This window comes from Solea solea, chromosome 4 (genome assembly GCF_958295425.1).
Source record: "Solea solea chromosome 4, fSolSol10.1, whole genome shotgun sequence".
Taxonomy (NCBI): domain Eukaryota; kingdom Metazoa; phylum Chordata; class Actinopteri; order Pleuronectiformes; family Soleidae; genus Solea; species Solea solea.
Window position 1 is genome coordinate 630177 of NC_081137.1, and position 19086 is coordinate 649262.

A 19086-nucleotide genomic window follows, 5' to 3' on the forward strand; every position below is an offset into this window, starting at 1 on the left:
AGGGGCGAGAGACATAGAGAGAATATAAATGTCGGTCTCTCTCTCTCTGTCTGTCTCTCACTGTTAGACAGACTTTTCCAACAGGAAACTGAAGTTTGTAAACCACTCACTCTTCCTCACCAAAGTCCATAGAGAACCACGCTAGAAAGTTGAATTCAGACACAGACACTCTGAGGCAAAGTTCAGGTTTTTAGAAGCTTGTGTGTGAGAGGCACCAACACTGACACGTGACTGTGCAGTGAGCGCCCCCTCTTGGGAGGCAACAGAAAAAACTTTTATCATTTTGAACGAAGACTGATCAAGGAAACACTTTTGATACATAAAAGTGAAAGGAAAGGAAATCGCTGCGAGCAGGGTTCGAACCTGCGCGGGGAGACCCCATTGGATTTCAAGTCCAACGCCTTAACCACTCGGCCATCGCAGCTGGCACAACATATGTATAACTAAGTAATTTCCACTGATAAATTAAATATATTAAAAAATATAAATAAATACAGAAATAAATGTATAAATAAATACAAGAATAAATAAATAAATGCATAAATAAATACAGGCATAAATAAATATATAAATAAATAAATACAGGCATAAATAAATGTATAAATAAATAAATCAAAGAATAAATAAATGTTTTACATTTATTTCTACATTTCTGTTCACTTACATTTTTTATTTATTTATTGCTGTGTCCATATGTTAATGAGGTAGCAGGTTTGCAAATGATTTAACACTTTAAATAAATGATTTAACACTTCACATAAATAAACTGTAAGTTCTACAAATTATTTACATTTTTTACAAGGTGCTTTTCCACCTCAGAGAGAATGAATGAGTGTCAAAAGTTTCAAATGCAGAATCCCGCCCACACAGAGTTTTCTCAGAATCTGATTGGCTCTTTTGCCCCTTTGGTTAGGAACGTTCTTCTCTGTGTTCGGAGGAGGTGTTAGGACTTTGTTAGCACTTTGTTAGGACCTGTTAGGACCTTTGTTAGGACTTTGTTAGGACCTGTTAGGACCTTTGCTAGGACTTTGTTAGGACCTGTTAGGACCTTTGTTAGGACCTGTTAGGACCTTTGTTAGGACTTTGTTAGGACCTGTTAGGACCTTTGCTAGGACTTTGTTAGGACCTGTTAGGACCTTTGTTAGGACTTTGTTAGGACCTGTTAGGACTTTGTTAGGACCTGTTAGGAATGTGTTAGGACCTGCTTAGCAGTCCTTTTGGCAGAGGGTACAACAAGTAATTTCGCCTGATAAATATGGAGGACGAAACTTGACTCATGTATAAATAAATACAGAAATAAATTTATAAATAAATACAGAAATAAATTTATAAATAAATACAAGAATAAATAAATAAATGCATAAATAAATACAGGAATAAATAAATGTATACATAAATAAATGAAAGAATAAATAAATGTTTTACATTTATTTCTACATTTCTGTTCACTTATATTTTTTATTTATTTATTGCTGTGTCCATATGTTAATGAGGTAGGAGGTCCTAACCTCAGTCAACAGCATGATTGGTCAAATCGGAGACCCAGACAAACGCAAACGATTCCCAATCCCAAGCCTTCCTCCCTGTAACGTAACGTTGCAAATCAGCTCCAGTTAGCGTAATGTCCTCGACCAGGAGCTCACTGCAGACCTTCACAGTGTTGCCAACTTTGTTGTGCGACTAGCGACAAATCTAGTGACTTTTTCTGGTGTTATTGGAGGCTTTTGTGGTTTTTGGAGACTCTCACGTGAAAGCACGTATCACACACAGTTTGTATCATATGGCTGTACACCGTAGGATAGTGAAGTTGCATGAGTGTGACGTCATAATAGAGAGACGCCCCCGAGTTTTGATGTAGACTGTACGTTGTCAATAAAACACCGTGAGCACACAGTCGTGTCCGTGAATTTGTGGACATGACATTGGCGACAAGGATGGAGCTTCCCTTTTTGCTGTAACCTTCGTTCCTCGCCCTGCCTGGGGAGCCGCCGATCCCATGGTCCCGCTGGCACGACTTGTTCTAGACGTTCATTACGGCTGCCGGGCTAACCGATACTGGCGATGCTAGGCGCCGAGCCATATTGATCCACAGCCTGGGGAGCGAGGGGCAACAGATCTTCCGCACTCTCTGACCTCTCTGGCGCTGTTCTGTCTCAACTTCAGCAAGACGGGGGGAACGCCCAGTGGCTGTTTGCTTCAAGGTCACTCACTCCAGCTGAGCAGAAGTACTCTGTAGGTGAGAGGGAAGCGCTGGCTTGTGTCTGGGCATGTGAACGGTGGCATATGTACCTGTACGGACGTCACTTCACGCTGAGGACAGACCACCAGGCCCTTACAGCCCTGCTGGCCACGACGGGATCAGGAAACAAGCCACTGCGCCTCTACCGGTGGTCTGAGAGGTTGCAGGCATACAGTTTCACCACACAGTTCCCGCCTGGTCGGGACAACGTTGTGGCAGACCTGCTCTCCAGAGTCAAGCTTAAGTCTGTTGGAGACGTTGCCCAAAGTTTCCGAGGAACTGGCACCCTTTCACCACATCAAGGACGATCTCTCATGCTGGAATGACGTCTGTATGGCAAGGGGGCTGAGCACAGTGGTCCCAAGCGCCTTGAGGGCGCGCATCCTTGCCATGGTGCATGAGGGTCACCTTGGTGTTGTTTGAGTCAAGCAACGCTGCAGGGGCTTGGTCTGGTGGCCAGGCATCATCATGGACGTGGAGACTATGGTGAAAGACTGTACAGCTTGCCTCACCAGCGGTAAGACAGGCCTGCCCCCACCTCCGCCCCTGCAGCCCCTGCCGTGTCCACCAACACCGTGGACCCACACCCAGGTGGACATCTGGGGTGAACTTCATGGCGTCCCTTCAGGTTTCGTTACTGCCGGGATCTCCTCTCCCTCCCAAAGCACTCACAGGCGGTCAGTCTCACAGTCAGAGGGTCGGTCAGAGAGTCAGAGGTCAGCCTCTGCAGCAGTCCCAGCCTGCAGTCATAGCAGACCCTCACCACTCCACGTCCAGGCTGCCGTTCCACCCTGGCTTACAGAGCGGGGTGTAAATGTTTCTTAACTCAGTCTCTCCCAAAAGAAATCACTGCATTTAATACATATCAGAAATAACATATCCATGGTGCGAACTACGGGGGATCCAGGGGTGTCTCAGCCCCCCATAATGAGACATGAGCTCCCCTGGAAACATGATTTGTAAGACTGTGTCAGGGTCTCTAAAATATTGGCGAAATATTTTTTTTGATTGATTTAATGCGTGAGTGGAGTTTGGATTCGATATGTGGCGATATGTGCTGATTTAAGACAAGTAGACGTACAGACTTGTAATAATGGATGCGTTGAGTTGAGTAGGTTTTTTTGTAGTTGAGATGCAACCTAAACCGTGACGTGCCGTGCCGAGTAGATCCGGTGGAAAAACACCACATTGTCCCCAGAGGCACGTGTCTGATACGAGTCAGTACTGATTTCTGTGTTGTGTCAAATAACAATTTTGCAAATTAGACGATGACGTCATTTAGCGACTTTTAGGACAGCCAATAGCGACTTTCCTTACTGAGGAGTTGGCAACAGTGCTGGGCGAGCTGGTAGCCAACAACATTCCTGTACACGACTCAGCGCCGCTAGTAAAGCAGAGGTCGTCGACCCGAATCGTGCACACTCCTGTAACCAATCATGCTGTTGACTGAGGTTAGGACCTCCTACCTCATTAACATATGGACACAGCAATAAATAAATAAAAAAATTTAAGTGAACAGAAATGTAGATATAAATGTAAAACATTTATTTATTCTTTCATTTATTCTTTTATTTCTGTATTTATACATTTATTTATTTATTCCTTTATTTATTTATACATTAATTTATTTATTTTTGTATTTATTTATACATTTATTTCTGTATTTAATACATAAGTCAGGTTTCGTCCTCCATAGATAAAGTCCTGACACCTCCTAACAAAGTCTTAGCATCTCCAAACAGATCAGAAGAGTTCCTAACCTAACAACATTCTGACAGATTATCACCTAAAAACCGACCTTTCCAAGCACCCACGCGACGTCAGAGCGGATGAATACATACACACTGGAAGCGGTGGTTCGTTCCTGACGTGCCTCCTCTGAAAGGAGCCTTTTCCGAAGTTGCCATTGACTACACGGGATGATAAACAGTTCGGGAGCGTTCACGTCTAACTCCGCTGCTCAAACTCCATTTTCTCCGACACGACACGGGCACAAAGTATTACTGCGCGTCCCGCGATGGTATCCAAACACCTCGCGGAAGAATACCGACTGCAAACGTGAGCTCTGATTGGCTGAGATGAAGCGTTCTCGCGATATTCTTCCGTCAAAATCATAACGTAACGTAACGTAACGTAACATAACGTAACGTAACATGCACTCGTGAACACTGCATATAAATAATCATATAACTGCACATCATCGATATCGTGGGGATGTAGCTCAGTGGTAGAGCGCGTGCTTCGCATGTATGAGGTCCCGGGTTCAATCCCCGGCATCTCCATCTGTTTTCACAAGTCAGTGAAACTTAATTATTCATTCATTCATTTATTTATTTATTTATTCATTTATTTATGCATTTATTTATTCATTCCTGTATTTATTTATACATTTATTTATTTATGCATTTATTTATTCATTTCTGTATTTATTTATACATTTACTTCTGCATTTATTTATACATTTATTTCTGCATTTATTTATACATTTATTTCTGCATTTATTTATACATTTATTTCTGCATTTATTTATACATTTATTTATGTATTTATTTAGACATAAGTCAGGTTTCGTTCTCCATAGTGGAGTGGTGAGGGTCTGCAGTGACTGCAGGCCATCCATGCTGCAGGCTGGGACTGCTTCATCGGCGACCGTGAGACTGACCGCCTGTGAGTGCTTTGGGAGGGGGAGGAGATCCCGGCAGTAACTGCAGAGTGATACGTGCTTTCACGTGAGAGTCTCCAAAAACCACAAAAGTCTCCAATAACACCAGAGAAACTCACTAGATTTGTTGCTCGTCGCACAACAGAGTTGGCAACACTGTGAAGGTCTGCAGTGACCTCCCAGTCGAGGACATTACGTTTTATTTATTTATTTCTGTATTTATTTATACATTTGTTTATTTCTGTATTTATCGTGAAAAAACATATGGTTCCACTGGGGCTCGAACCCAGGACCTTCTGCGTGTAAAGCAGACGTGATAACCACTACACTATGGAACCTATATGCAACGACATGTCCCACCTAGTGTGTATATACTAATAGTAGAGAGAGAGAGAGAGAGAGAGAGAGAGAGAGAGAGAGGGGGAGGGGGGGAGTAAAGCTGTTCCATTCATCACGCTCGTACCCACACACACACACACACACACCAGAGGAGGTTTTTCATCTGCAGGTGAGCTGATATTTATCTTCATTCTTGGGTTAGCAAAATGATGATGATGATTTTTTTAAACACATTGTTGTCATGGCAACTTTTGTTATTTATTATTATTGTTGTTGTTATTATTCTTTTTATTATTCTTATTATAATAATAATAATAAGAAAAATAATAATAATAATATGTTATTTATCACGTGCAATAACAAAAATTATTATGTAAGAGTTTTTTTTTAAAGACACACCATAAAAGTGTTAAAGTATGAAAGTTTATTTTGTAAATTATGTGTGTGCATGAGTGTAGTGTTAGGATGAAAGGGTGAACTGTGTGTGTGTGTGTGTGTGTGTGTGTGTTCATTTTTTACCTAATTTCCAAATCAAATCAGCATTGGAGTCAAAAACAAATGAGCTCCTCAGAAACAGGTTCAGCTGCGTCACACATGTGACATCGGACACATGTCAAAACCCCCAACCAGAGAGACCCAAAGTGTGCTCCCTGAAAGGTCATTAAATGTAAATAAATAAATGGACACGAAAAGTATGGAGATTTACCTGGAGACTCCTGGACCTGTGGGTGACGTCATGTTTCGGTCACCAGGTGGCGTTCACGTCCAGGTGACACAATGGCTTCCCATGAGAAGTTTGAAGTGAGTGTTCACACCTCACCTGGTCCCACCAGTGGAACCTTCAGTCACCTGTGGCTCAGCCTGATTGGCTCACAGGGTGAGACTCCGCCCACCAGAGTGAACGAGGGCGAGCGTCATCTCCTGCCGGGTTCTGTGAGATTATCATTCAACACAAAATAAAATGAAATAAAATAAAAGCAGAGTTTTAGAATTGTCTTCAGGTTTTACGACGTCTTTTGTCTCAGACTTGTCCAGTTCTGGTCCAGACCAACAGTTCTCTTGGTCGCCTTGTTTTGGTCCGGCTCCGGCTCGAGGTCCAGACTGGATTCCCAAACCTGGACTGGCACTGCAGCCATGTGGAGGTCCGACGGCAGCATGAGAGACCGGGGTCACGACCTGAGGATGCAGAGACGCAGGTGTTCCACTGTGACAGGTGGCTTCAAACAGAAGATGGCGACGTGGAGCTGCGGAGTGGAAAGTGTAATTTCATTTCATTTCATTTCATTTTCATTTGGCTGCTTGTTCTTCTTCAGTCCAACAGGTGGCAGCAAAGGAGCAGCCTTTGCACCAGGAACATGATGTTGATGTTGTCAACGTTGTTATGAATGAATGAATGAATGTGATACAATCAATGAGATAGTAACGTTTTAAAGGGATATTTCAGGGTTTTTGTGGCACTGATACACAAGGAAAAACAAAAAAAACAATCCCACACCAAAGCCCATAGAGAAAATCAGTGATTTTAACATCACACACACACAGAAGTTGTTGATCCACTGCTGCCTCCATCACTAAGTCCAAATGTCTTACTTTGTCAATTCGGCATTTAAAAATCTTAGTTCAGATTTACCTCAGTGACATAGAGTGACCACTCGAGGCAGCAGTAGACCAGCAGCTCCTGTGTCCCCGAGAGCTAAAATCACTGATTTTCTCTGTGGACTTTGGTGTGTGAGAGTGAGCGGTTTACAAACTAACAGTGAGATAGAGACAGTTTCTCAGTTTCTTCTGACCCATGCTGGCAGCTCATAAAACCTCACCTGAACTATCCCTTTAAAGTCTCACTGTGTCTTCAGTGTGTCTGCTGATGGACGAGACTGAGGACAAGCTGAAGCAGCAGAGACACGAGCAGCTGAAGCAACGACAGAAACTCATCAGGTTTGAATTTGTTTGTGTTTGAACATGAACCTGAAACGTGTGACAAGTCTGACACCTGCAGGTGAAGTGCAGGTATTGCAGCTGCTGCGTCCTATCTGTCTTCACAGATGGTGTGTGTTTGTGGACGGAGCTCCACACTGTGTGGACATGAATACTCTGTCAGAATTGGGACCGAACCTCAGCTTCTCTAGGACCAGGTGACTGTGTCTCTGAATCGCTGTCACACAGTGTCCGTGTCAGGCAGGTGGCGCTGACGAGTCACTGCGGTCTCACTGTCTTTGTCCTCAGTCAACACCTGAACGTCCACTACCTGAAAGGCTTCACTGGACGAGTCCAGGCCTGGACCAGCTTTTCCGAGCTCGAGGCCATGTTCGTTCACAGTGGACACAACAATGACATCGCCAGTGAGACACAACACACACACACACACACACACAAACAAACAAACAAACAAAACAAAACAAAACAAAACAAACACACACAAACAAACAAACAAAAAACAAACAAACAAACAAGCAAACAAACAAACAAACACACACACACACACACACAAACAAACAAAAAACGAACAAACAAAACAAAACAAAACAAAACAAAACAAAACAAACACACACAAACAAACAAACAAAAAACAAACGAACACACACACACACACACACACACAAACAAACAAACAAAACAACTTTAGAGGGAGACAGGAGACAACCTGAGAGAGAGACAGGAAACAACCTGAGAGAGACAGGAAACAACCTTAGAGAGAGACAGGAAACAACCTGAGCGAGAGACATGTCAGCTGATGTTTGTTTACTTGTGTCAGAAAAGGTCAGGGGTCACTGGAAGGACGACTGGTATTTTGGACAACAGTGTGTCAACGGCTCTAACCCTCTGCTGCTGCGTCAGATCCGCCTCCTCCCTCCTCAACTGTCTGTCACTCCTGATATGCTCCGCCCCTTCCTCCCTGAAGGCTCCTCCCTGGAGCGGGAGCTGCAGGTGTGCACGCAGGACTGTGACATTGTTGTTGTTGTTGTTGTTGTTGTCTTCTCGTCGTCCTCACCTTCTGTCCTCTAACAGACAGGACACATTTATCTGCTGGACTACGAGGTTTTGGACGGCGTCCCTGCCAATGTCGTCAATGGGAGACAGACATTTGTGTCCGCCCCACTCTGCCTGCTGCACCTGAACCAGCAGCAGCAGCTCATCCCCATTGCCATCCAGGTGAGTCAACACACACAGAGTCTCTCTGACTCAAGGACCATATTTTATCACTCCTCCCGAACCCCGACCCCTTCAGTTGCAGCAGACTCCTGGTCCTGAGACGCCGGTCTTCCTGCCCTCTGACCCCGGCTGTGATTGGCTGTTGGCTAAGATTTGGGTTCGCAGTGCAGACTTCCAGTATCACCAGTTGGTTTCACACTACCTGAGAACCCACATGATGGCAGAACTGTTCTGTGTGGCAACACTGAGGCAGCTGCCCGACGTCCACCCGCTGCACCAGGTTCACCTCAGCTCACAATCACACGCTCACACACCTGCACGACACGGAATCCTCACACAAGCACACGCTGTTACTTGTCTTTGTAGGGTTTGAGTGTCTCTCTCTTCTGATTGGTCCTCAGCTGCTGATGCCGCACGTCAGGCCGTCGCTTCAGATTAATTTCCAGGCCAGAACTTTGCTGCTCGCTGCTGACGGCTTGTTCGATAAGGTATCACATTCAGGGTTTAGTCGAACAACAACAACTGCGTGTGGGTTGCCAGGTTGTGGACAATCCTCCTCCAGCACTCCTTCCTGTCTCCTCCCTTCAGATGGTGGGTTGTGGTCTCAAGGCGATACCTGTGGTCTTGTCCCGGGCTTCAAAGGGGATCCGTTACCGCTCCCTGTGCGTCCCCGAGGACTTGTCCGACCGCGGCGTGGACAAGCTGCCGCAGAGCTACTACGCTCAGGACGCACTCAGAGTCTGGCGCGCACTGCACAGGTAAACAAACAACATAACGCACACTCTTACATGAAGGTGAAGACATGGTGTATGGTTAGATTAAGGTTAGGGTTAGGACAGCAGCGGTTATGACTGAGGTGAGAGTGAATATTCAAGGGTGAACCCTTGGTGTCCATGAAATTTAGTGCCAAAGAATGGAACGGTTGGGGCTGGTTATTTTGGTTCTATTCCTTATGGAAACAGAACTGGACCAAACTGAACCGTTCCACTCGATGGAAACTCGGCTTTAGACCCCTGATCCAGAGCTCACCAGGCTGCTCATGTCCCAGGAAACTGGACATTTTTGAAAGCTTTATATACCAATGGCATCGAGCGCCGCGACCCTGATGGAAGACATTTGTAAACCTCAGGCATAATGTATGAATCATGAAACTTTCCAGGCACCCTTGTAAGTCAATGTGATGTCCTCTGTAGCCATGGAAACCAGACTCTGTGTGTGTGTGGTAGGTTCGTGGTCAGCTGGGTGGATCTGTATTATCGCGCAGACAGTGACGCGCAGAGAGACCGTGAGCTTCAACACTGGCTCGATGACATCAACACTCACGGCTTCACGCGCGGCGCAGGTGTGTTTGTTGTTGTTAAAGTTGATGTGAAAATGGCCGCTGATCCCGGTCGTCACCGTCTCCTGATGTCCTGCAGGTTTCCCTCGGGTTTTCAACAGCAAAGCTGAAGTTTCCACGTATGTCACCATGATCATCTACACGTGTTCAGCTCAGCACGCCGCCGTCAACTTCTCCCAGGTGAGTCACACAGACGCCAGGCGTCTGCAGGAAGTCTGTGAGATGAACAGGAAATTAGGCTTTTATTCTGAAAAAAAAATGGTAGAACTGTGTGAACAGAAGCTTTTATTCTAAAAACTGTGGGGGTTGGTTTTGTGTGGATGAACAGAAACTGAGACATTTATTTTGAAAACTGCAAAGTCGCGTTTTAGCATGAATAAACAGAAACTCTGGCTTTTATTTTGAAAACTGCAAAGTCGCGTTGTAGCATGAATACGCACTAACTCTGGCTTTTATTTTGGAAACTTCTTTTGGCTTTTCTGTTACTAAGCAACAAAGTGCTTCCTGTTTTCATCTTTTTGTTTGTTTTTCCTTTTCCTGATTTGTGTCTTTGTCTCTCTTTTGTCTCGTCTCCATCTCGTCCTCCAGCTGGACTTTGCTCTCTGGACGCCAAACTGTCCCCCCGCCATGATGCGTCCTCCTCCACGGGTGAAAGGCGCGGTGACGGAGGAAGACATCGTGTCCTTTCTGCCATACGTTAACGCGTCTTGTCGCGTTCTCCTGGTGCTGACTCAGCTGTCGCAGCTGGCTGCCGACTTTGTGAGGCTCCGCCCACCACAGCGCCGCCGGGAAAGAATTACACGAAAACCTCACGAGAAACGATTGGGTTCGGATTTGACTAAAAAAGACTCTGCATTTCTCCCCCTGCAGGTTCCTCTGTGTCACTACAAGGAGGCCGTCTTCAGGGACGACGCCCACCGCAGGCTGCTGGAGGAAGTGCAGGCTGAACTGGAGACGATTTCTGAGGACATTTCTGAGAGGAACAGTCACCTGGAGCTGCCGTACCCGTACCTGTGTCCCCGCCTCATCGACAACAGCGTCAACATCTGAATTAACTTCAGAAAATCAGCAAATACACCCAAATGTTTTTTACCCTGAGAAAATCACTAACCAGAGCTGGTGAAACCACATTAAACCAGATGCAGTGAAACCACATTGAACCGGACTTGGTCAAACCAGATTAAACCACAAGTAAATCATACATGGTTATACCAGCAAATGCTGAACCAGAAATGTTCAAACCTGAAATCATGAGTCCAGACTAAACCAGATGTGTTCAAACTGGACAGGGTTACATTGAACTAAAACAGATTAAAGCAGAAAAAATTGCTTCTTGCTCAAACGAGACCAGGGATCGTCGACAAACAACAACAACACACGTGGTGTTAGCGTAAGTGAACACTGTTTATTTGTGGTTGTGTAGTTTGATGTAAACAGAAACTCCAACGGCCGTGATCACACGTGATTTAATACTGATTTAAACAACGTGATTCTCCTGCAATAAACTGCAATTTATTCAATCAGTTTTTGTGTGTTTTGAGAGCCTCCTGGTGTCGGGCTGCATCATGGGTCATAAGCCCCCCCTCTAGGCTATTCAAGGTTTCATAGGTGTGTGGGTGGGGCTTCAATACTGTCACTACTGTGGCTTGCGGTACATTCCAGTTGTGGCTGGAAGTCGTAAATTTCCGAGTTGAGGAACTCGGACCAACCTCACAAACCCCCATATAGGATTCCAAGATGGCTGCCACTCATACAAACACTGCACATTTTGACTGTTAGCTTGTAATAGCCAAGGATTATTGGTGTGTTCCATATGTAGTCCGAACGCAATTTCCACCCAGTGAACTCCGATTTCCAACTGGGAAACTTGGGATTGCAAGATGGCTGCCACTTGTTCAAACACCTAGCCGTTATCGGCTATCATTGCTAACGACAACCAGCCCCAGTTGTATGCTTTGCGACTTCTCACTTGGAACTCAGAGGTGAAGTTACTCCCAGTTCCGACTTCCGGTGTAAATGAAATGCTCGCTATTTGTCCGGCGGACACTTCTGTCTTTATCTCTCCGGTCAACGATGTATTGATAACGTCGGGATTAGCCGCTCATTAGCGCGGCGCTGTGCCTTTGAATAATACGCAAAGCTTGAAACATTTCACTTTAAAACATTTACAGGTTGCCTTGGTTTCCTCCTGCTGGCAGTTTGTGGTTGTTGACGGTAATGGTTCAAATGGTTCAAAACAAAAGTATTTTTTATCGTCATAAAAACCTCCCCCTCTCTGCTTCCTTGTCTGCTCCCTTTTATTCCTCCTTGCTTCCTCGCTCTCTAGCTGCCAGGATCCACCACCAGGACTTTACACTCCCTCTTCGCAATCTTGTCCAGCGAAAGCAGAGACTTGTCCTGCGGTGGCAGGTAGAGCGGTCGACCCACAGGTGAGCCCACGGGTGGAGTGATGGCCCGACGCTCCATGGCACTGCCCGTCCTGAAACACAGAGACCACAACAGACCAGATCAGACCAGAGCAGCGTCCAAACCAGACTAAACTAGATGTGGTTATACCAGACTAAACTAAACTAAACCAGATGTGGTTAAACTAAACTAAACTAGATGTGGTTAAACTAGACTACACTAAACCAGATGTATTTAAACCAAACTAAACCAAACCAGATGTGGTTAAACCAGACTAATCTAAACTAGATGTGGTTAAACTAAACTAAACTAAACTAAACAAACCAGATTTGGTTAAACTAAACCAAGTGTGGTTAAGCCAAACTAAACTAAACCAGATGTGGTTAAACTAAACTAAACAAACCAGATTTGGTTAAGATAAACTAAACTAAACCAGATGTGGTTAAACCAAACTAAACTAAACCAAATGTGGTCAAACCGGATCTCGTCAGTCCAGATGGAAATGTGTTTAAACCAGACTAAAGTGGACATGATTGAATTAGACCAGATTAAACCAAAAATCATTAGTCTAGACTAAAAGAACAGACAAAATCAGAATTTGTTAAACTGGACTAAACCAGACTAAACCAGAGTAAACTAGAATAAACCAGCATAAACCAGACTAAACAAGACTAAACCGGACTAAACCGGACTAAAGCATATAGAGATTGTGTGTAAACCACCTCATGATGTGGGACCTGGACGGCTGCTGGTGGGAGAAGGACTGCGATCGACCCAGACTGGCCTGGTGCCGGTCCAGCAGGTCTCGGACCGCCGGACTGGACGGACTGTTTTTACCTGAGAGTTAAAGGGACATTGCAGCGTCACGTTTCACAGGTAACCATGGCAACTTTAAGCTGCGGAAACAAAGGCAGGCAGCGGCGGCGGAGAATCCTTACGCGACAGTGGCCGAGCGTCCGGTGGAGGATTAGAGACAGAAGCTGTGAACTGGAGCTTCAGCTTCATGTGCTGACTCAGCTGCGGAGACACAGGGACATGATCATGTGACTGTGTCTGAGGTTAATCATGTGACTGTGTCACGATTCTCCAGATCCTCCATTTGATTCTCAATCTTTTCTCTTTTAGCTCAGAGTGAAAAGTGAGGACATTTTTACACTTTCAGTTTCTAGTTGTTTAGGACAGAAGACGTGAGGACACTTTCAGAAGGTGAGGACACTTTCAGAAGGTGAGGACACTTTCAGAAGGTGAGGACAATTTTAGGAAGTGAGGACGTCACACTGGGGGTGTGGTTAGATCCTCGATTCTGAGAATGTGACTTTAAGAGATGGTGACGCCCTGATAGCGAGCGCCGCGGTGGTGAAGCGGCGGATCATGGTGACGTACCTCGTACAGACCAGGTTTGAGGATCTGAAAGGCCACGCTGAACGACAGGGTGCTTCCTTTACGACAGTGGCCGAGGTTACTGAGCGGAGTGTGACAGACCACAGCAGTCAACGCGGCGTCCTCCACCTGACCACGACCTGACACACACACACACACACACACACAGTCAGTGTGAACACACACACACACACACACACACACACACACAGAGTTAGTGTAAACACACACACACACACACACACACACACTGACCCTCTGGAGTCCAGACAAGACGAACAGCCAGGAAGTCCTGCAGGTTGTTCAGCAGAACATATTTGACCTTGAAGTGCTCCTTGACCTTGACCGTGCTCGGACAGCTGGCCGTCATGACAAAGCGAGGCTGGTCCAGACGGATGCTGGGTATTCTGAGATTGTGTGAGCCAGTGAGGGTTTAAGAAGACGGAAAAAAAGACGTCCAGGCACCTGAGTCGGGCACCTGAGTCGCTCTTTACCTGTAGTGCGTGTAGATACAGTTGGTGAAAGGCATCTTGGGAGTTGACCACTGCAGCACGGCGACCAGAGGAACCTCCAACCCCTGAAAAGACGTCAACGCACACCTGTAATTACACATGGCGACCACAAGAGGGCGCCGTCACCACTGGAATTGACAATGGTGGAAAAGGTGTCCAAACCTCGTTGGAGTCGTCCTGCTTCATGTCGTTCAGGTGCAACTGGAACAGGAAGTCGTGCTCCTCCAAGGCACTGAGCATGCTGGGAAGGCGGCAGGCCACGCTGTCCACCCGGCAGAAAGACGCCATGCCGACCTCACCTGACTGATGACTGCAGGACGAGGATGGGAAGAAGAAGAAGACGAAGAAGGAGAAGAAGTTTGTGTACTTGTGTACTTTTACTCTATTTGTGTACTTTTACTCCATTTCCTAAATAAACAGTGTATTAAGTGTCATATACTTTAAGACATTTACTGAAGTGCTGTTACACAAGGGGACTTAGTAAAGACACTTAAACGCGTCCGTGTACGTACCACACGTTGTCCACCAGGAGGACGGAGCCGTCGGGCATCATGGGAAGGTAGGAGGCATTCAGGTTCGGCAAAATGCGAACATCGCGGACACTCAGCTCCTCCTGAGACGACTCATTCAACACTGGAGACGGCGGAGATGATTTGAGTTCAGGGGCCGAGGAGCGGACATGTCGGTCTGCTCTGAATCAGGAATCTTTTTATTTACCTTTGAGGACGGTGAGCTGCCGCCCAGAGACGGTCATCTGCTTACAGCGCACTGTCGGTGGAGGAAGGACGGTGAGGGTGGTGCTTACTGTGGACGAAGAGGATGAGGGTCAACACCTGGTTTGACACGTACGTGTGTGTGTGTGTGTGTGTGTGTGTGTTGTACCCTGAGCCTTGAAGGTGTTCAGGTCGTGTCTGAAGGTGTGCGTGGGTTCTCGTTGCTGCAGGACGCTCAGGTAACCGAGTTCCTGAACCTCGGCCTTCTCCGCCTCCTTCTTCCACACCGTGACCATCACCTGAAGTGAAGGGACGGTTCAGTCCACAACTACATTCACGCTTTCGTATCACTCTGTAAACTCACTCACTCTCCCACACCAAAGTCCATAGAGAAAATCAGTGATTTTAACATCACAGCACACAGGAGTTGTTGATCCACTGCTGCCTCCATCACTAAGTTCACACGTCTTATTTTTTTAATTCGGTATTTGAAATACTTTTTTTAGATTTACATCAGTGACACAAAGTGACCACACGAGGCAGCAGTAGACCAGCAGCTCCTGTGTCTCCAGCAGCTAAAATCAATCACTGATTTTCTCGATGGGGTTTGGTGTGGGAGAGTGAGTGGTTTACAATCTTCAGTTTCCTGTTGGAAAAGTCTGTCTCACAGTGAGATAAAAACGCGAACGTGTTCTTAAAGAGATCGTAAACTCTGTATTTTGTCTCAGCTGCTGACCTTGACTTTCAGAGTGCTGACAGGAAGTTTGTCCAGGGAGACGGTGAGGGGGAAGATGACCTCGTCCATCAAAACCACCGGCTCATCCAGAGGAGACTGACGAGGACAAACAAACATGTGTCAAAAACGATGAACTATCGTGATTCCAAGATATGAAACTTAACGTTTGTGTCTTTATTCTGTGTTGATGTCATGGTGCTTTGTAGGGTGACCACCAGGTGGTGCTACAAGCCAAAATGAGCGACACCATTGCCAGGATTCATCATCCAAATGAATGTCAGTACAAAATGGCTGCATGAAACAAAAATGGACGACGAATGATGGAAGAACCCCCGCAATACCTGAACCGGTGCCCTGCGGAACTCCCTGGACGCCGTCCCGGAGGAGTTGTGGATCAGCAGCGGTTTACAGTCCCTGAAGCTGCGACAGCGAGAGTCCACCCTGCTGCCGAGCGCCACGATGGCCGCCTCCGCTGCTGCGATGTAGTCCTCCTCGCCGTCCTCGTTGGCCTCGTCCCCGCTGCTCTGGTAGTCATGGTGATACTGGTGGTGGTTTCCTCGGTGACGGCTGCTCTCGCCTGGACTCACGCTGGCCACAGCGCACAGGGAGCCGGCGAGCTCTCGCCACGCTCGACCACTGGCCGACTCAGTCCCAAAACCTGCTGCTGGGCCGTCGCTGCCTCCTGCTGGAGGAAAGACATCATGAATACACATGAGGACACAAATGTGGACGTAAAAATATCATGAGCATTCATGATACGATATTATCACGATATTTAAGTCATTATATGATATTATCACGATATTTAAGTCACGATATGATATTATCACGAAAATTAAGTCATGATATGATATTATCACGATATTTAAGTCACGATATGATATTATCACGAAAATTAAGTCATGATATGATATTATCACGAAAATTAAGTCATGATATGATATTATCACGATATTTAAGTCATGATACGATATTATCACGATATTTAAGTCATGATACGATATTATCACGATATTTAAGTCATGATAAGATATTATCACGAAAATTAAGTCATGATATTATCACGATATTTAAGTCATGATACGATATTATCACGATATTTAAGTCATGATATGATATTATCACGATATTTAAGTCATGATACGATATTATCACGATATTTAAGTCATGATATGATATTATCACGAAAATTAAGTCATGATACGATATTATCACGATATTTAAGTCATGATATGATATTATCACGATATTTAAGTCATGATACGATATTATCACGATATTTAAGTCATGATATGATATTATCACGAAAATTAAGTCATGATATGATATTATCACGATATTTAAGTCATGATACGATATTATCACAATATTTAAGTCATGATATGATATTATCACGATATTTAAGTCATTAAATGATATTATCACGATATTTAAGTCATTAAATGATATTATCACGACATTTAAGTCATTAAATTATATTATCACGATAAATAAGTCATGATATGATATTATCACGATATTTAAGTCATGATACGATTATCACGATATTTAAGTCATGATACGATATTATCACGATATTTAAGTCATGATACGATATTATAACGATATTTAAGTCATGATATGATATTATCACGAAAATTAAGTCATGATATATTATCACGATATTTAAGTCATGATACGATATTGTCATGATACGATATTATCACGATATTTAAGTCATGACATGATATTATCACGAAAATTAAGTCATGATATGATATTATCACGATATTTAAGTCATGATATGATATTTTCACGATATTTAAGTCATGACACGATATTATCACGATATTTAAGTCATTAAATAATATCACGATATTTAAGTCATTAAATGATATTATCACGACATTTAAGTCATGATACGATATTATCACGATATTTAAGTCATTAAATGATATTATCACGATATTTAAGTCATTAAATGATATTATCACGACATTTAAGTCATTAAATTATATTATCACGATAATTAAGTCATGATATGATATTATCACGATATTTAAGTCATGATACGATATGATCACAATATTTAAGTCATGATACGATATGATCACGATATTTAAGTCATGATACGATATTATCACGATATTTAAGTCATGATACGATATTATCACGATATTTAAGTCATGATATGATATTATCAAGACATTTAAGTCATGATATGATATTATCAAGACATTTAAGTCATGATACCATATTATTACAATATTTAAGTCATGATACCATATTATTACATTATTTAATTTAGATACAATATTATCATGATATTTAAGTCATGATACGATATTATCACGATATTTAAGTCATGATACAATATTATCATGATATTTAAGTCATGATATGATATTATCAAGACATTCAAGTCATGATACCATATTGTTACAATATTTAATTTAGATACAATATTATCACGATATTTATATCATTTGATTGATACAATATTATCACGATATTTGAGTCATGGCACGATAGTGAGGTTACGCCATTTTGAATGTGACAAATAATTAATTTTTTTAAAAACAGTACTTTTGCTGCTTAAATTAGTCAAAATGGCTGCCAAGGGGAAAACACATACATTATTGTTGTTTTTATGATTTATACCGTGATATTTTATTGGATGAAGGATTTTTTTTTATAAAATCGTGATGTAATATCGGCAATGGTGAAGGTTTCTGGTGTCTGGTGTCCGGTGTGCGGTGTCAGTGACTCTCCCCTCCCCTCTCTTACCGGGCCCGCACTCGGTCGGTGTCGCTCCAGCGTCTCTGCAGCGCAGCACCAGCAGGAATCGAACCGTCTCCCCCAGGTACAGGTGGCTCCGCCGCGGCAGCGTCCGGTACCGGGCCGGGTCCGACAGGTCCGTGATGGGAACCGCCGGGAAATACATGAAGTATTCACACTGAGACTCCATCATCATCATCATCATCTGCTGCTGCTGCACCATGACGACGGGAGGAGGCTGAGCAGCTGGACCACACACACAACAATGGAACACACACTTCCGCTCCGAGTCTTCACAATAAAGGCACACAAAAGTGGGAAACGGAGGCGACAGCGCCTCTCAGTGGCCACAAATTTAATCTGAATTTCCATGTGTTTTCTGTTCACAGTTTTGTTCTTTAAATGCGCACAATTGTATTTTATTATAATTAAAACACAATAGTATGGATAATAATGTGAATTTTTACTAAAATTTAATTAAATGACAGTTTCTTTCATTTGTTTTATTGATTTTTTTACACAGCAGCAGAAATGTATTCTAAAAAAAAAAAAATCATTCAGAAAACCCACACAACAAAAAGTTTTATTCATGAATTCAATTATTTGTTTGTTCTGTTTTCTTGTTTCCAATATACCGATTTATTTTTATACATCTTGCATTTCTTCAGCACACGTCTTTGGATGACGTTTTATTTTAAACCAGAGTTGTAAACCACACACCTTTATGAAATCCATGATCTCTTTCAGTGAGACAGACTTTTCCAACGAGAAAAAGTTTAAAATAAGGGGGCTCAGACCCTCTGTATTTATTTTGCTCTCTCTTTCTCTTTTACCTTTTAACATCAAGTAAACA

General features: G+C 43.8%; 2 protein-coding genes and 3 non-coding genes across 7 annotated transcripts; 2 read left to right on the forward strand and 3 right to left on the reverse strand.

Moving 5' to 3' along the window:
- Window positions 1-342: 342 nt before the first annotated feature.
- Window positions 343-424, reverse strand: trnas-uga (transfer RNA serine (anticodon UGA)). The gene has a single exon. It is a non-coding gene; the product is annotated as a tRNA-Ser (tRNA).
- A 4025-nt stretch (window positions 425-4449) lies between these two features.
- trnaa-cgc (transfer RNA alanine (anticodon CGC)) lies at window positions 4450-4521 on the forward strand. Its single transcript has one exon. It is a non-coding gene; the product is annotated as a tRNA-Ala (tRNA).
- A 645-nt stretch (window positions 4522-5166) lies between these two features.
- Window positions 5167-5239, reverse strand: trnav-uac (transfer RNA valine (anticodon UAC)). Its single transcript has one exon. It is a non-coding gene; the product is annotated as a tRNA-Val (tRNA).
- A 710-nt stretch (window positions 5240-5949) lies between these two features.
- zgc:152891 (uncharacterized protein LOC767741 homolog) lies at window positions 5950-11250 on the forward strand. Its single transcript, XM_058627757.1, has 14 exons — window positions 5950-6173; window positions 6266-6500; window positions 7094-7175; window positions 7283-7372; window positions 7464-7579; window positions 7993-8165; window positions 8247-8390; window positions 8467-8670; window positions 8792-8878; window positions 8979-9148; window positions 9617-9732; window positions 9809-9909; window positions 10318-10488; window positions 10600-11250. The coding sequence occupies exons 1-14, from the start codon at window positions 6018-6020 to the stop codon at window positions 10777-10779; spliced, it is 2025 nt and encodes a 674-aa protein (XP_058483740.1). The 5' UTR covers window positions 5950-6017; the 3' UTR covers window positions 10780-11250.
- On the reverse strand, window positions 11115-18497 carry LOC131458581 (trafficking protein particle complex subunit 14-like). Of its 3 annotated transcripts, none has more exons than XM_058627759.1 (13): window positions 18243-18497; window positions 15818-16158; window positions 15477-15572; window positions 14910-15039; window positions 14745-14831; window positions 14540-14660; window positions 14190-14337; window positions 14010-14092; window positions 13771-13922; window positions 13519-13655; window positions 13074-13152; window positions 12858-12972; window positions 11115-12208 (listed from the first exon to the last, which is right to left on the reverse strand). In XM_058627759.1, the coding sequence occupies exons 1-13, from the start codon at window positions 18454-18456 to the stop codon at window positions 12052-12054; spliced, it is 1860 nt and encodes a 619-aa protein (XP_058483742.1). In that variant the 5' UTR covers window positions 18457-18497; the 3' UTR covers window positions 11115-12051. The 3 variants fall into 3 exon arrangements, with proteins under 3 accessions (XP_058483742.1, XP_058483743.1, XP_058483741.1); XM_058627760.1 differs by having other exon boundaries at window positions 13771-13913; window positions 15818-16161; XM_058627758.1 differs by having other exon boundaries at window positions 15818-16161.
- Window positions 18498-19086: the final 589 nt, after the last annotated feature.

Coding starts and splice junctions, on each gene's coding strand:
- zgc:152891 (XM_058627757.1), top strand. CDS start 6,018: ATGGCTTCCCATGAGAAGTTTGAAGTGAGTGTTCACACCTCACCTGGT. Junction 7,176..7,282: donor CAACGACAGAAACTCATCAG/GTTTGAATTTGT, acceptor CTGTCTTCACAG/ATGGTGTGTGTTTGTGGACG. Junction 8,879..8,978: donor CTGACGGCTTGTTCGATAAG/GTATCACATTCA, acceptor TCCTCCCTTCAG/ATGGTGGGTTGTGGTCTCAA.
- LOC131458581 (XM_058627758.1), bottom strand. CDS start 18,456: ATGGTGCAGCAGCAGCAGATGATGATGATGATGATGGAGTCTCAGTGT. Junction 16,162..18,242: donor ACCGACCGAGTGCGGGCCCG/GTAAGAGAGGGG, acceptor TCTTTCCTCCAG/CAGGAGGCAGCGACGGCCCA. Junction 14,832..14,909: donor GAACACCTTCAAGGCTCAGG/GTACAACACACA, acceptor CTTCGTCCACAG/TAAGCACCACCCTCACCGTC.